The sequence below is a fragment of the Artemia franciscana genome, chromosome 1 (genome assembly GCF_032884065.1).
Source record: "Artemia franciscana chromosome 1, ASM3288406v1, whole genome shotgun sequence".
NCBI lineage: Eukaryota > Metazoa > Arthropoda > Branchiopoda > Anostraca > Artemiidae > Artemia > Artemia franciscana.
Window position 1 is genome coordinate 5,058,908 of NC_088863.1, and position 18,326 is coordinate 5,077,233.

Sequence of the window (18,326 nt, forward strand, 5' to 3'; positions counted from 1 at the left end):
ATTTCGATTTTTGGAAGATTCTGAAGTCATACTTGAATTTTAAAACCAAAAAAGTTCTTCATCAATTGATTTTCAGTGTATTCGCTAAAGTTTGTCAGATACAACAAATTCAACATTTTCTATAGAGACTCCAATTTTTAAAAGCCAAAACTCTCTTCTCTTATTTTTGATTCAAGTGTCTTACGTTTGCAAGTGCAGAGCCAAGTGCAGTGCAGCAAATAGTAGTAGTGCAGAGCCAATTGATTTTCTAAAAGATTCTCGCTTGAAGAACCGTCTGTAGCGTTCTTGATGTTACCACAATTTTCTGTTATCTTACGAAAACAAAATCAATGATTAAAAAAATATGTTATATTTTTTTTTCTGAAGTTGTATCTTGTTCCTGAGCTTTGTTTGTAAACTGTAATTTGTGTTGCTATGGCCCGCAGGCTTTATGCAATTAATCATATCTTGTGCAGTTTATATTAAATAACCCTTTTTTACTTCCAATTTCCAGTCTTTGCTAATCAAACTTGTAAATACCTCAAATAGTGTCTTTTATTCAAAATGGACAATTTGAATACAAAGTTCAAGGGAATATGCTACATATACAGCAATAGCGTTCTTTTTTTTATGAATTTCGGTGGTTCTTTAGGTTTGAGTTCAACCAAGGGTGCCATTTCAATCAAATAGATAATTAGAGATTACTTTTATATAAATAAAGTGTGAAAAGCACGCTCCAATTTCACAGCTTTAGAAATACGACGAACTTTAATAAGCTAAGCAGATTATTCCATGTTTCAGTAGGGACAAAAAAACCCGCATTTTGGAAAGCGTTCTGGCTTTGAAAACTTCTTTATGTATTTTAAGCCAAGAAACAGAACAAAAATTTGCAATCCAGCATTATTTAGAGAAGTTAACATTCCCATTTTTTCTTTAACTCGTTCAAAGAAAATAAATATCCGATAGGTGCTTATAAATTGCAACAGGGATATGGATATTTCTATTTTTGGAAGATTCTGAAGCAATATTTGAATTTTTAAACCAAAAAAGTTCTTCATCAATTGATTTTCAGTGTATTCGCTAAAGTTTGTCAGATACAACAAATTTAAAATATTTTTCAGCTTGCGAAAAGTGATGGATTTTCGTTAGGAATTTAATTTACTTTAAGTTGGAACAGTATTTTCTTCCTAGAATCTGATCGGTGTATGCAATCTCCTTGATGATTGTAATTTTTAAACATGATCATGAGCTTAAAACACTCTGGGGTGCCAATTCACAAGAATATAAAGAAGGGGGAGGGGGTAGAAAATATATTTATCACAGTATAAGAGGAAACAAACTCTCTGTCATATTAGTGTCCTTAACGGCAACCATTGGCCATTTCGACCTATTTATTTTCGATTGTATGGAAATGTGAAAAAAAAAAAATTGTTTTTGAGTTGGAAGATTTTCAAAATTAGCTTCTCTCTGGCTCGATTCAGGCAATTTGAAGTATTAAGTATCACTATCGGCGCCTTTTCGCTGGAAAAGGTGCCAATAAGGGGAAGTTTCTCCCCTTAGATTCAATGAATTTTATCGATTAAAATTTTGGATCGATAAAGAGGAGGAATAGTATTTAATCGAATTAAACGGATGGTGTTTTACGGATTCAAATGGATAAATTTTGGTCTTTTATAGATTGAATTTGTTCTTTTTTTTCAATTTTTTTTTTATCAAGGCCTTTTTGTCCCTTTAATATGAATTTTGAGCTCATTTACACAGATGAGTTCTGTTTAGTTGTTTAACATTAAAAAAATCCTCATCAATTAACGCAACCACATTTGTTTCCTGATTGAGGTTCCCTTGATTTGAAATTTTAATACAGGTGTGTTCATATCATAATATCTCAAGACATATCTAAAAAAATGAATTTTCTGCTCAAAGAGTCAATAGAACCGCATTTTTCTTCAACAATGTATTGTCTTTGATAGGACTTCCTTGATCTTCCCCAGTTAAAATTTGTTAGGTTTACTGGATCACCATCAAATATTTCCTCCAAAGGGACAAAACGGTTTTTAGGCCCATGTTACGACCCTCCCCTATGCTTCGTACAAAAGTAAGATTTTCTTGTCACAATGAATGATCTCCAAAAGCGTTGACCTACTCGAAGACCCAGCGCTAAAAACGCACTTTTTTTTGGGGGGGGGGGTCTTGTTACTCCTGTATAAACAATTTTTTTATGCCCTTCAATCACTTTCAAATCTTGAAAAAGGGTACTAGATTATTTAATTGCTCATTTTGATCGTGTAGATTTGTTCACATATTGTCTTTTACATAGACATTAAAGTTTCAACTTAAAGCTCAACATGCTCCAAAATATTGGTTAAAGTTTCGACAAAAAAAACCTTATCCGTTTTAGAGATATTGCAGATTCACCCTCTTGATAACTGGATAAACTAGCGTTTTCTATTTCGTTCAATGAAACTTCTAATCATGTATTTTGCTTTATTTCACTCCAGTCAACATTCTCTGACAGTTTCCACTTAATGCCTGCAATCTTTTTGAATACCCAGAATCACACATGCCATCCTCTCTTAATAATAAAGCCCATGTGTAAGCAATATGGAAATTGCATATTTTAATTCTCTTGCCCATGGGCTGTTGGGTGGGCCAAAATCACACTCACTAAATTTTAGGGTTAAATGTTTTTTTTTAATCTAGGAAAAGGGCTGAGTATATTTCAGTAAAAATACCAAAAAAAAATATATTTTGAAAATATACAGGGGAATGGCCTTCTTCTAATTAAAATGCCTAATTTCAACCATGGGGAATATTTTTTAAACCTCGAAATAATTAAAAGTTAACACAGTAAAAAATACTAGCATTTTCAGGGGCAGGGGAGTCAGATCAGATGTTTCTCTGGGTACAGTCAGATCCGCAAAAAAGGTGTGACCAAATACTCAATAACACTAAATAATATTAATAATAATAAGTACAACACAAATAAAATATTATTTCGCCTTTTAGTACTATTATAACGGATAATTATTAGCGGACAAGTCAATTGTTTTCGTTTTGTTAAAAACTAAAATATTAGATTTTGATATAAATTTTTTATGCTGAACTTTGATTTCGAATTAATTTTATCTAATAATAGCAGCTGATTCTTAAAAGATTTTCTTTTTGTTTAAAAATATATTTCCATGTCCGAAATTACTTAGCGTTTGTGCTGAACGTTACTGACGGTGACGTTTGTAATGAACGTTGATGACAGTATTCTACAAAAAGCTTTGAATTAGGAAAATTGACAACAATACAAAAATGGAAAATGGACGTTATTAATGCTTTTACTCCTCCCGATAAAGTTTACAAAAGTAATAAAACCTACTATTATAATTGTAATTATTATAATTATTCGCAATTATTATAATTTTTCTCTCTCTTTCATATATTTTCATAGCTCCAGGATAAGTCAAATGTGTTGCTTAAACTAAGTTTCCAGAGTGACTTCTAGCTGAGAAGCTGCTCTCTGATCAAGGAGCCATAAGACTGTACCATTTAAAGGACACACCCTTCCAGCTGGGAAATCTTCTTGATTTTGCAGAATCCTCTAAAAATAAAATAAGAGTAAATATCATTTTCTACGAAAAGCAGGAGATGTAGTTATCGACACATATGTTCCTTAGGGGCAGTAGGCCATAAATTTTTAAGTGAACAAACCATACATCTTTTTATGAAGAAACTCAAAATTTGGGCTTCAATGAAGCTGCATATTGTAATTAATAGTTTAATTCAGTTTATAGTCTTGTTTCAAGAATTTCCAATCATTTCTAGGTAATATCACCTGCACTTAAAAAATGTTTTCCTAAATAATAAATAATAATTTAGGCCTAAACAATAAGTATGACTTGGTTATCTAGTAATATGATAATAAATATAATTTCCTAACTAATAAATATGATTTCAATAAATATGATATATAAAAAACATGAAAATGGGACGAAAAGAAGGGTTTTTCCTCGAGAATCTATCAACATAAGGGAAAACGAGGGGGTACAAAATCAATTAGGTTTCACATAACATAGACAACATAGGTTTTTTCTCGAGAATCTATCAATACAAGGGAAAACGAAGGGGTATAAAGCCGATTGGGTTTCACATAACATAGATAACATAGGTTCTCGAGAATCTATTAATATAAGGGAAACGAGGAAGCACAAAGCCGGTTGGGTTTTACATAACATGGATAACATATGTTCTCGAGAATCTATCAATATAAGGGAAAACGAGGGGGTACAAAACCGATTAGGTTTCACATAAAACAGATACCATAGGTTTTTTCTTGAGAATCTATCAATAAAAGGGAAAACGAAGGGACAAAAAACCGATTGGGTTTCACATGACAGAGAAAACATGGTTTTTTTTCTCGAGAATCTACCAATACAAGGGAAAATTAGGTCGAAAATAACCGATTGGGTTTCACATAACAAAGACACGAAAGTTTTTTTCTCGAGAGTCTATAAATATAAGGGAAAACAGGGGGGGGGGGGGCTATTGAGTTTCACATAACATAGGTTTTTTCTTGAGAATCTGTCAATATAGGGAAAATGAGGAGGCATACAACCGATGGGGTTTCACGTAACATAGATATCATAGGTTCTCAAGAATCTATCAATATAAGGGAAAACGAGGGGGCACAAAACCAATTAGGTTTCACATAACAGACACTATAGTTTTTTTTTCTTGAGTGTCTATCAATATAAGGGAAAACAGGGGGGGAGGATGACAAAACTGATTGAGTTTCATATAACAGAGACAAAACATAGGTTTTTTCTTGAGAATCTATCAGTAAAAGGGAAAATGAGGAGGCATAAAACCGATGGGGTTTCATGTAATATAGATAACATAGGTTCTCGAGAATCTATCAATTAAAGGGAAAACGAGGGGGCAAAAAACTGACTGGGTTTCACATAACATAGATAACATAGGTTTTTTCTTGAGAATCTTTCAATATAAGGAAAAACGAGGAGACATAAAACCTATGGGGTTTCACGTAACATAGATAACATAGGTTCTAGAGAATCTATCAATATAAGGGAAAACGTGGGGACAAACCGATTGGGTTTCACTTAACATAGAAAACATGGTTTTTTTTTCGAGAGTCTATCAATATAAGGGGAAAAAAGGGGGGGGGGGCAAAACCGATTGAGTTTCACAAAGCATAGATAACATAGGTTTTTCTTGAGAATCTATCAATATAAGAGAAAACGAGGAGGCATAAAACCGATGGGGTTTCACGTAACACAGATAACATAGGTTTTCGGGAATCTATCAGTTGAAGGGAAAACGAGGGGGCAAAAACCGACTGGGTTTCATATAACATAGATAACATAGGTTTTTTCTTCAGAATCTATCAATATAAGGAAAAACGAGGAGGCATAAAACCGATAGGGTTTCACGTAACATAGATAACATAAGTTCTCGAGAATCTATCAATATAAGGGAAAACAGGGGGGGGGGATGACAAAACCGATTACGTGTCACATAACATAGACACTATAGTTTTTTTCTCGAGAGTCTATCAATATAAGGGAAAACAGGGGGGGGGGGACAAAACCGCTTGACTTTCACATAACATAGGTAACATAAGTTTTTTCTCGAGAATATATCAATATAAGGGAAAACGAGGGGGCACAAGACCGATTTGGTTTCAGACAACACATATTTTTTCTCAAGAATCTATCAATATAAGGGAAAACGAGGGGGAACAAAACCGACTGGGTTTCACATAACACATATAACATAGGTTAATTCTCGAGAATTTATCACAATAAGGGGAAACGAGGGGGCAGAGAACCGATTGGGTTTCACATAACATAGGTAACATAGGTTTTTTTCGAAAATCTATCAATATAAGGGATAACGAGAAGGCACAAACCGATTTGGGTTTTACATAACATAGATAACATGGTTTTTTTCTCAAGAATCTATCAATATAAGGGAAAACGAGGGGGTACAAAAACGATTGACATAACATAGATAAGATAGGTTATTTCTCGAGAATTTATCAATATAAGGGAAAACGAGGGGGTATAAAACTGGTTGGGTTTCACATAACATAGATAACATAGGTTTTATCTCGAGAATCTATCGACATAGGGGAAAACGAGGGGGCACAAAACCGATTGGGTTTCACCGATTGACATAACATAGATAAGATAGGTTATTTCTCAAGAATTTATCAATATAAGGGAAAACGAGGGGGTATAAAACCGATTGGGTTCCACACAGCATAGACAACATAGGTTTTATCTCGATAATCTATCGATATAAGGGAAAACGAGGGGGCACAAAACCGATTGGGTTTCACATAGCGTAGATAAAATAGGATTTTCTCAAGAATCCACAAATTACAAAATGGCAAATATGTTTGCACCCCCTAATTTTCACTTAAATTCATAGATTCTCGAGGAAAAATAAAATCATTTGCAACTTTTTCGTCGATTTGGAAAACGGGTTCAAAAAAGAATTATATTTATCACTTTAGCCTTTTTTAGTCTTCTCGGAGACTAAAACAGTCCTTAGTTCTCTAAGGTAAAAATTTATCTTAGCCCCCCTTTTTTTTACAGTTTTGCTGTTCTAATTTATGGTTAATTGCCAGTCTGATACTTCATCCAAATCTAGCAGAAAAAAAACACGTCTTGACATGTTTTTTAAAACTTTACCTACTTACGTTCTATGCTTTCAACCTTCAAGGATCTCTAATTTCAGTAAGGCGACAATTTCTAGAAAATGTTATGGTGTCTGGGAGGGGAAGTATACAAGCGAAAGAATTTTGATTTTGTATTATTGCACTGTTAACAGTATATACCAAATACATATAAAATTAGGAAGTAATTGGACATTCGCAAGTGGTAAACAAATTACAAACAAATTGAAATTTTGGGATTTGGAGGGAGAGGAAGTTACCAAAGGAAATTATTCTCTAACTGCACTTCAGCATAACATTCAGGGTCTCTCCTCGTTAATAAATAATTTAAGACAAATTGTTTCGGATTGACAGCCTGATGTTGTTGCTTTATGCGAGACATTTTTGGATTCTGGCAATGAAATGCTATTGGATATCCATGGCTACAAAATGGAACATATAAACCGTTGCAAGATGGCTAAAGGAGGTCTTTCCATGAATGTACCTAGTAATTTGCATTACTGCTTGCTGGAAGACTTAACAAGGGATTTTGAAGATATCTTTGAGTCACAATTTATAGAAATTAGATTTAAAGGTATTGATCTAATCATAGGCAATATTTATCAATATTTATCGTTCTCCTAGTGGTGCGGTTTCGTTGTTTCTTCGGAGTCTTGGGGACATAATTGATATAATACTAGAACGTTCGTGTCAGTTAATCATTATGGATGACTTTAATATAAATTTGATGGATTCAAATTCTTCGGCTTCAGTCGATTTTCTTTCAACCATACTTGCCGCAGGAACTCCACCAACTACATCCATCCCCACACGAGCAACTAATGTTACAGCTTCTTTGATTGAAATTATCCTCTCTACGCTTAGCTTGAAGGAAAACTCAATTTTAGCTAGTGATATCTCCGATCATTTTCCGATATATTCTCGGTTCATCTTTAAACAAGGAAAGAATAACCGGGCTCAAGTGTTTGATTTCTATTAGGTTTGGTGAGAAAGAGTTATCTCTTATTTGGTCTAAAGTGGCGGAAAACTCGTGGAGTTTGCTTGATAATGATAAGGATTTTTCTTGTTTATTTGAGTCCTTTTATGGAACCATAAAAGAGGCTATTCTTAGCATTTGTAAAGTACCGCCTTCTAATCGCGGGTCTAAAAGGATTGTTCATCTATACCCAAGGACGACATCTGGACTTCTCAAAAGCTGGAGAAGGAAAAATAATCTCTTGAGGTCTTACAAATACACTACACTTTCAGCGAGTGCTATTCGTCTTTGTCCATTCAAGATTTACCGGAAAATTTTTAACTCCTTGTGTAGGAAAGCCAAATCTCTCTAATTATCTAAATAATTTTGCTGCGTGTGGCAATGATATTCGTAAAACCTGGAATGTTATAAATTCTGTGCTTAAACCCGGTTCTCAATCTAGCTCTTTACCTATGAGTCTGGTCATTGGTGGTGAAGCTGTAGAGGGTGAGCTTAATGTCCAAGAAGCATTCACTTCATTCTTCGCTAGTATTAATAAGAACATTGCTTTCACAGCTACTTTATTTCGGTCTTAGCCGGACTTTAGATCTTACCTCGGGCCGTCCTGTGTTAAGTCTATGTTTCTAGAGCCAGTAATAGTAAGTGAAATTCCTAAAGTTGTTAATGGCTTGAAAAACTTTCTTCATCTGGGCCAGATTCTACTCCTACTAAGGTAGTTAAATCTATTCTTCCTTCAATAGTTGTGCCTCTAACAAAACTTGTTGAAATTTCATTTAAATATGGTGTTTTTCCAGATGCTCTCAAGCGTGCTCGGATTATTGTTCTGTATAAAGGTGGACCAAGGAATGATCCAGCAAATTATCGACCAATTTCAATTTTATCAGTAATTAGTAAAATCTTCGAAAAGGCTATGCTTTCTCGTCTCCTTACTTTTCTGAAATCTTAAAATTTTCAGTTTGGTTTCTGATGAAGCACTCCACTGAACAACCCTGTATGACCCTTTTGAATTTTATTCATTCTGCATTATATTCGGGATTAAGTCCGGCTGCTATATTCCTGGATATTCGTAAGGCATTCGAATCCTTAACCCTTGACATTCTTGAGTCCTTTTATGGAACCATAAAAGAGGCTATTCTTAGCATTTGTAAAGTACCAACTTCTAATTGCGGGTCTAAAAGGATTGTTTCTCTAAACCCAAGGATGACATCTGGACTTCTCAAAAGTTTCTTGGTTTCAATCTTATTTGAATGATAGGTTAATTTTTGTGGATCCACTTTTCCGTTCACACTCACAAGTGAATTTCGGCGTCCCTCAGGGATCAAAACTTATTAATTGCTGTAGACTCTGTCATACTAAGCCTTCCCTTACCCATACTGCCAACTATAGTTCGCCCTCTTCTGATGTTCTTTTTTGTTTTGCTGATGACAACCCACTTGGTACTTTGGGAAATTGCAAATCTGAACTTTGATTAAATTTGGAAAATTTGTTTGAGGGAGTAATTTTATGGTTTGATGCTAATATCTTACCCTATATTTTTCTGAATCCAGCTTTTTTATATTTTCGCATGTTACTCAGATTTATCCCCCAGCCAAATGGGATATTTCATAGATCTAAAGATCGATATGTTCGTTTTTTGGGCATCCTTGTTGATGAAAACTTGTCTTTCAAACGTCACATTGATTTGATCAAAATAAAGATATGCAGGAGTCTCGGTATTTTAAGGAAACTTAAACATATTTTCCCTGGATCAGTTCTGAAAATCCTTTTTCACTGCTTATCCAATATCACTTTTCTTTTTGTCCAATAGTATGGATGTCAACTTTTCCTTCATTTTTTAAAACTACTTTCTAAGGTTTACAATAAAGCTAGAAACCTCATTAAGGAAACTAATCATTCATGAGTTATACCATTACTTGATTTCGAGTCACTGTATATTCTTTCGTGTGCATGTTTTCATGGTGACCTCAGAATAAAATTAACAAACCCAATCAATTACATACGGTTTTCTTAAACTTTAAAAAATCTCTCCAAGATATATTCTAGCTAGCCAGGCTATTCACACATAAACAGGAATTCCTTTCGGAAGAAGGGGAACATATTTGTTACACATTTCTTACGTTTCCTACTGTCTATCGTGTGCATGTTTTACTTTTTCTCAGCTTCATGGCGACCTCCCCCATCCCCTAAGCGTTCCGCCATCTTTCACCTGATCAGAATAATTATAATCTTGGCAATACCAAAAATCATATTCAAGTTCCTTTTACTCCTTGTGTAAGGTCAGATTTTAATCCTTTAATTACGAGTCATATTGTATGGAATAAGTTGCCCGAGTCAGCTCGAAGGTGCCACTCATTCGCATTGTTCAAAAAAATTGCCAAAAATTGCTTCTTTGGCTTGTTAGAGGTTATTTATCTATTTTTATTTCATTGGAGTTTATTTAATCTACTGGTCTACTTAATTAATTTAGTCTATTCAATCTATTAGTCTCTTTAGTTTTGTTTTCTATAGTTTTTATTTTATTTATATTTTCTTTTGTTCTCCTTTTCTTCTTCTCTGAGTAAGTGACTCAATTATTTTCCCCCTTCTTTACAGGCCAAAGAGCGTTTGGGGGGATATTAAAATGTAATATTGTATGTGTATTTCATGAAGAATAAATCTTATATTATCTAGCAAATTTATGCGACAGAAGTGAAAGAATACAAATATCAAGATGGCGATTCGAGGAAAACTAACTAAAATCCATTTTAAGAAACTTAAGTTTTTGGTAACAGGCATTACAGCATCCCTTCATAAAGTCAAACTTTAATATTTATTCTAGATTCTTTACTAAAGGTACGGCTATTTTGAAGAAAGAAGCAAACTATCCAGGTGATTTTTAAAAGAAACAATAAAAAATAATAATAAAAAGTTACAATTGTTATGATTACCGCCTTAACATCCAGGAAAGAAAATCCAGTTTTTTCTCTCATTTCAAGTGCCCTTGTGTTCGAGCCATTTGATTTGTTTTCGGTTTAAAGCCACTTTTTACTTTTATTTAAAGAAACTTGTGTCTGTTTTCTTTCCATTTTTAATACTATACATAGCGTTAACTTTAATAAAAGGATGGCTAAGGCCCCTCCCCAAATCCCACTCTTTAAATTAAAGTTTAACTGAACAATGCTTCAATAGAAAGACATTATTTAGTGTATATGCTTTTCGAAACAAATCATGATTTTTAAATAAACCAAGGCCTTCGCAATGAGAAGAAAGACGTTGCCAACTCAGCACCCACGCTGTATTCCCTGTGCTATGTTCATCCAGCCACCCACGCACCCACAGCACCCACGCTGTATTCTCTGTGCCACGTTCATCCAGCCTCAGCATCCCTAAACATTCATTCAAATAATAAGAGGTATGAATAGAAAGTTTGAAGAGATGAAACTTAAGAAGCTTTTGTAGGTTCCTCCCATAAGAAAATATATTATCCAGCACGCTAATAAAGGGAGTATATCTACACGATACTCTCTATCGTTAGTTTATTGGAAGAACTTATACTAACGCTGCGTTTTTTATGGACTTCATCTTTTTTTGAGACAAATGGTGTATTTTGTCTCAAATTACTATTACCACTACTAACAACTCACTGTAGCACCAAGCCGCCTGAGGTCAACACAGCTACGCACCCTCCTCCTCCATCCCAATCTATTCAAAGCCTCCAACTTTACACCCTCTAAGGACGTTCCTAATGGTCCTGAGAATTTTGATCAATAGCTCTTTGGCCCTTTTCAGGCCAAAGTGTTAGAATGCAGCACTTCCCTGGTGTTAGTGTTAGAATGGCATGACCACTTTTCTTTTTTAAAAGGGCCCTAGATCCTCAAGTTCATTCGAGTGATCCCTCTTATGATAATCTAATACTATTGGATTGATATAATACCCATGGAAAAATAGCGCGCATGTGTGATCACCTTTGTCCAGAAAAATCCGAAATTTAACTTTTTGTAGATAGAGATTTAAGACTTCTCGTGCACGTTCAAGTTGATAACTTAATTCGATAAATTTTATCGATATTGCAATAAGCTTTCGATGAGCAGCTTTAAAACTAATAAATATTTGCATATTTGGAATTAGCACAAATGATTGGGCTTTTTTTTGTATATGTTATAAACAAAATTTCGTTTTTTAGAGTTTTCGTTTCCATTGATAAAGGTCACTCTTTATTTATAGCCAGTTACGACAAACTATTTGATCCAAGGCCATTGAGTGTCAGGGAGGCTGCCACTCCCCTTCTATTTTTTTTATTTACGATTAATTGTCATACAACAATGCCTTGAGAATAAAAGTCTCAAGGCATCTCTATAAAAATTCACCCTGACCAAACTTTTCTAAGGGGTATTGCCACAAGAGGACAGTAATAAATTGTACGTAAACAGAAAATTTAGAAACATTCCCATTTAAACCTTAGTTCAACCAAACATCCCAAAAGCACTTGCCCCATGAAAAATTTGCTTATCCATGGATAAGCATATGATTATAATCTCTTATACTAGACAGAAAATATATTTCACCAACATGAACCAACACTTTGAAGCATCCATAGAATATAATATATTTATTCACTACAACAGCTGGAGCTGTTGTAGTGACACAAAAATAAAAGCAACAGGTGCTGCTTCAAGGTCAACAGGTGCTGCTTCAAGATGCTGCTTCAAGGTCAATAAAGTAAAATGAATCATAAATAAAACTAATGTATGTCAAGTCCAAAAATATTTTCGGGACTGAAGGGAGATTAAAGTTTTTTTTTAATTAAGTTTACTTAAAGAATAAAATGACTGAAAACTCCCTTTGCATTGTTGCTAGTATTCCGCGACTCAAAAAGAGCACTCGAATTTTCAATTTCTGTTTGGGACCCTTGGTAGGATGTCATCCCTGTAGATTAAGGCTTAAGACCTCTGCAATAAAGTTCTTCAACATGCTGAGTTTTTTCATCAAGATTACTCTTTTTTCTGGGGAGATTTACCCCCTTTTCAAAAACCTGAAAAGTTTTCTTAGACTCATAACTTTTGTTTGGTAGCTAAATTTAAATTTTGCCTATTTAAAATCGTTGCAAAAAATCTTTTCTTTTTTTATATAGCTGTGATACCAAAATCTATTTGTTAGAGTTTGGGATAGCATCAGCATGAGTCACTTCTTATTTACAGTTCAATATCACCAACTGTTGGATGGCTATCATAACAGAGCAGTTAAGAGGCTCTTTTCCAATACGAAAAACATGATCTCAAATAACGGTGACCTACTGCACAAGGTTTACATGCTCCCCCCCCCCTAATATGTACTCTCATACATACAAGGTGCCTCAATTTTATAAAATTTTTATAAATAAGAACTGCAAGTCAGTTTTGCCTTTTTCTTAGCCAAGAACAGCATGAACATTCTTCATATTTTTTTTATTTCTAGAAATATTTACAGTTTATCTTTAGAAATTTATTTTTATCTAATTTATTTAAAATTTTATCAATTTCTTTAAAATTTATGTTGAGAAAGGCACAATTTTGTACATCAAGAATGTATCAAAACTTTTGAGAATTTATTTTTATCTAATTTATTTAAAATTTTATTTTTATTTATTTGAAATTTTATAAATTTCTTCAAAATTTAGGTTGAGAGAGCCAAAATTTATGCACCAGGAGTGTGCCAAAACTAAGAAGAGACTTCAGCGCAAAAAGAAATTATTTCAAGCTTTTTATAGTTCCCATTTCCAGAACCACTATCTCTGAAAAAAGGCATAGAACTATGCAGGAGAGCCTAGCTTTCTAAGAAGTTTTTTTTAGATACCTTTTATGATGCATCTTATATACACTAGGCCTAAAAAAAAAATCCATGGTAATAGTCCAATCATAATACTTTAAACCCGATCTCTTGTGCAACATAGACAGTTTAATAAGAAAACTTGGAACGATTTTAGCATTTGGCCAACCACCCAAAAGAAAATTCAATTTATACACATTATAAAACATAAATTGTCGGTAAAAAAAAACAATACACTCCTTTTTTTCAAGGTACATATCTTAAAAGAAGAGAAACTACACTTTCCGGGGAAGAGGCGTGGCTAGGGTTTTCAACACTAGCTGACAACGTCAGTTTACAGCCCCCCCCCACCATCAGTGCCATAATACAAAGCTCAGTTTGGAGCCCCCACAGGGACTGCACCCGATGAGATCCGTCCTCCTTTGCCCCCTCCCTAGCTACGTCACTCTTACAGTGTAGACCTGGATGTTATTCTGTTCCAAATCATAAAGATTGAATCATACTCATTTTGGGTCATCTTTTTCATTAATTAGTGATTTAACAAATGACTATTAATAATTTTTAACACAATTAGTTACAAATAATAGTTAATTTATACTAAAATTCCTGTAACTCATGGTGCCACAATGGATTGATGCTCTCCTTTACAATAAGGGGTCCAGGACCGATTCCCACACCAGCAAGGTTGGGTGGCAGGCTTGCTACCTGTCCCTGTAAAAAAAACCAAACATCTAAAAAGTCGATTTAATGCCTTGTGTTCTCCCTATTTTAAAATTAGCTGTCGCATTATAATGGTTAAATAAGCTTTGTTTCCATGGCCAGAGCAAAACAAACAAATATTTCAACAAAATTTCACAAAAAAGTAAACAAAGTGAGAATTACAAAAGTAACAAGTAAAGAAGTAGAAGATTACAAAGTAGAAGTAAGAAGTAAACAAAGAAGTAAAATTTCTTACCGCAACCATGTCAGATTTTGAGTCTCCAGCCAAAGCAAAGACGCACAGCTTGGCAGCATTAAGCAAAGGAAACGTAAAAGTGACTCTACGCGGCGGCTCTTTAGGAGAGTCTTCAATAGGAGCAACAATTCTTTCGCGTTCTTCGAGCAGTGGATGACCTATTGAGATAGAATTATACCTATTAAGTTTGATTTGAAATAAACAGCATTTACTGGGTAGAAATTATTTACTTTGACTTAGTTCCACCAACGCCTGGAGGCGTACAAGGGAGCAACGGTTGACTCCCATGTCATCTGATCCTGGTCCAATGTCCATAGGTCATCGAGGGAGGACTGCAAGGAGACATTCCATTGTCTCCTGCTCCACCGAAGAACTGGAAGAACCTAACTGCAAATGTCGTAGGAAAGCTGTCTTTGTCCCATGCGAGTCATTGTACCCCAGTGTCACCATCTACTGAGCCACATTCCCTTTTTCCATTAAAGAAAAATGAGAACTAACTGAAGGATACAAGTTTTTTAAATGCCCTCTGTGAGAAAATAAAATATTCTAGAGGAAGAGTAAGTTGAAACAGGTATATGAGATTTCATTTGAAATTTGGTAAAAATTTAGACGACCATTATTGCTAAGCTTATTGATGAAATGAGGACTAAGAGTGCAACACGGTCAATGATTTGGCTCAATAAAATTTGTAACAATCGGATTTTGCAAGTCTCCAACTTGTGCCACTTATTTTATTTATGTCTTGCAAGTAGTTATGCATTAATCATACAACATAGCTTTATTTTTAATTAAGCTACAAATCATTAACTTTTTTGAAAGTTCGAGGAGAAAAGTAATTGCAGTGACGAACTCCTCTACTGTTTCGATACGCTTCTAGAAAAAAGGTTGGATGGTCTATAGCCGCGATTCCCGGCGTAGGGTACAGGCCTTCCGGTGGGTCCTGACAAAATTTTGGCGGGCCATGGAGCAAAAACGATACATGATAATATTACAATAACATCATGCATTGTATAAAAGGTGTTTTATACAGACACTTTTCATTAATATAAAACATGCCTAGAGGACGACCTGAAAATAAGCTAAATAAGCTTATTTAGAAAATAAGCTAAATAAGCTTATTTAGAAAATAAGCTAAAAAAAAACTTTTTAAGATTCAATGTGTCGCAAAGCTTCTACTTTTATTAACTTTGTTACGGTAATGCGCATTTTCCCTACGGTTATGCACCACTCGTAAAAGGGTTGACTGGTGCATATGGAAATGCACCTTAATGAGACAGCGCTCATATTGTACCGACTCCAATGAAAAACAAAGAACCATCAGATCACCCCCCCCCGCTAAAAATGAAAATAAAACAATCTTTTGATTACACTGGATTCAGTTGATAAACCCTTCTAATGGAAGCAAACATTAAGAGTATAATGTAGCCCTTTCTGACTAATTCACGGTATAGCACCTACCCTACCTAACTGTAGGTGATGACAAGGTTTGCTGGAAATCTTGTTTCACAGCTAGTGATCAGGCTGATAACAAGAGATAACGGAACTCCTTCTCCCATAACAAAACAGAAGTTTGTATTGAACACTCCTCAAAAAGGCAGACCTATGAGCCTAGCTCTTACCCCCAGCCATGTATAGCTTAAATTTGACGCTCTCATTTCTAGAAGATGAGATGCTGACACAACTTTACAAACTTCTTCCAACCTCCAACAGAGGTAAAATCAATCATAGACTTCAAAAGGACTTCACACTAACAAATTTTTTAGTAGATATCCTAATTATTCAACTTTGTTTCCCCCCACTGAAGGAGTAACAATTCTATTTAAAGTAAAAGTAGTAGTGAAGGAGTCGAAAATAATACCGACAGATTGTTTCAACTTTAATGGAAAAAGCGATATCAAATTTATAAATTATTTTTGATTCTTTATTTTCGCAGGTCAACCTGGCAATCCTGACCAAAAATTTGATGCTGCTCTAAAAATTTCCTAATTTTGAAACAACGAAAAAAAAAAAAAAAAAAAAAAAAAAAAAAAAATCGGGTCAGGTTCGAGCTCTGGTGTCACTGGTTATTGGTTTGGAACAGGGGTTAATGGTGTGACTCTGTAAGCTCAGCCAGAGCTTACAGAGCCTGTAAGCGACCCAGCTCCAAATGGGTACCTAGAGAAAACTGGGGGAAAAACATGGGAAGCGTCAGATGATTTGCCCCCCAACCTCGCACTGTTCTCCTGGCCGAAGGCGTCGAATCAGGAGATCGGTACCTGTGCAACACAGACCATTGGTCAGGATGCAAAAAAGTTTTAGTTCAAGTTTTCTAGGTCTATTATAAAAGAGACATTCATGCAGGCAGAATACGTTTTACCAACGAAGGATGAAAAGACTGTCAAATATTGTACATTTTGTCCATCCGTCTAGGGGAAAACACAAAGCCGGTTGTTCCCGAATAGAACAAGAAGACATCACAAGGAAGGATTAAATGGAAGTTGGCTCTTCATTGAGTGAGGTAAAGAATGAAGCTTTGAATGACTTGCAAGGAGGTCGCGCACAGTTGTGTTTTACTAAGGCAGGTTGGTAACGCAGTGAATTGTTTGTAATAGCAGCAGTGGTAAGAAGCATTTAGGGCTAGAGTATTTTTATATGTCCTTGATGCTTCATATGATCATAATATTCTGAATATGGAAGTCGGTCTCCAATGTAAACTATTGGCCAAAACCAAAACTTTACATTCCTTCAGTGCGAACGGGCCAGTTCCAAATGTAAGTAAAACAAAGTGCATTATCTACGGTTGAAGCAGTTATATAATGATCAATCTACGATTTATTTTACACAGATTCAGAGCTTATTTGCACATCGTGTTTTAGACCGAGATAGTACTGGCTCAAATTTCACTCAATCAGGGCTCAGCTTGTTTTTGTTTCGTGCTTAGCTGGGTTTTGTATCAAATCAGAGTAGACTTTTAGCTTGCTTTAAAAAAAACAACCCAGAATAGAGCTCATTTCACTGAGTGTCACTGAAATGCTGCAGCTTCAACTTAAATCGATTAGATCGATTAAATCGATTAGTATATCGATTCAACACTCAGCGCATTTTAGCATTAAATAAAAAAAAGAGATTTTTTTTTACTGCAAGTAAGGAGCGACATTAAAAGTTAAAACGAACAGAAATTATTCCGTATATGAAAGGGGTTGTCCCCACCTCAACGCCTCGCTCTTTAAGCTGAAGTTTGACTCTTTGTCACAGTTCTACTTTTCGAGACAATAAAAAACTTTAGCGTAAAAAGGCGTAGAGGAGGGGACAACCCCTTTCACATACGGAATAATTTCTGTTCGTTTTAAGTTTTATTGTCGCTCCTCCCCTGGTGTAGAAATGGATGCAGGTAAGGGCTTAGATATTAGTTCTGATTCGTCTGAAGGTTTTGTAGTACGTCTTGTAAAGACGGAGATGGTGCCCGCGCAGAGTATCAAAAGAGTTAGGGTTAGGACTCATTTGCTGGAAGGTGCAAAATTTTGTCTCAGTTATTTTAGTCCAGTAGACCATAGGAAGCTTTTAGAAATTGATGATCAGCACGTAGAAATTGATGAAAGCGGCTTTTTTGATTTATTACTAGTAAATAATGCTGATCAAGATATCCAGGTTAAGAAAGTAATACTAGGGTATTTATATGCGGCTTCTGAAAATGAACTTATCTAGGATCCAGCTGGTGTTATCAACCACGTTATCAGCGTTTTAGGAATAGGCCAGCAAAAACAAGCACACAGACTCCCTGCAGACATGTCAGAAACTGAATTTGCAGAATTATTTGATACTGTCGCAAGTAAAAGACGAGTTTGTTCGTAAACGCTTTATAAAATTAGATTATAGTACATAACATTACTTGAATGGAGTCGAAGTCAATATATTGAAAATGATTGGAGTCGGAGTCAGTTATAACTTATAAAATCTAGTTAAAT

At 34.9% G+C, this 18,326-nt stretch overlaps 1 protein-coding gene across 1 annotated transcript in view; it reads right to left on the bottom strand.

Moving 5' to 3' along the window:
* Window positions 1-3,289: 3,289 nt before the first annotated feature.
* The window catches only part of LOC136024813 (6-phosphogluconolactonase-like), a 40,481-nt gene continuing 25,444 nt past the window's right edge, over window positions 3,290-18,326 (bottom strand). The window contains exons 5-6 of the mRNA XM_065700291.1: window positions 14,383-14,540; window positions 3,290-3,568 (exon numbers count right to left, since the gene is read on the bottom strand). Coding sequence (XP_065556363.1) covers window positions 3,449-3,568; window positions 14,383-14,540 — 278 coding nt within the window. The 3' untranslated portion in view covers window positions 3,290-3,448. The remainder of the gene's footprint in view (window positions 3,569-14,382; window positions 14,541-18,326) is intronic.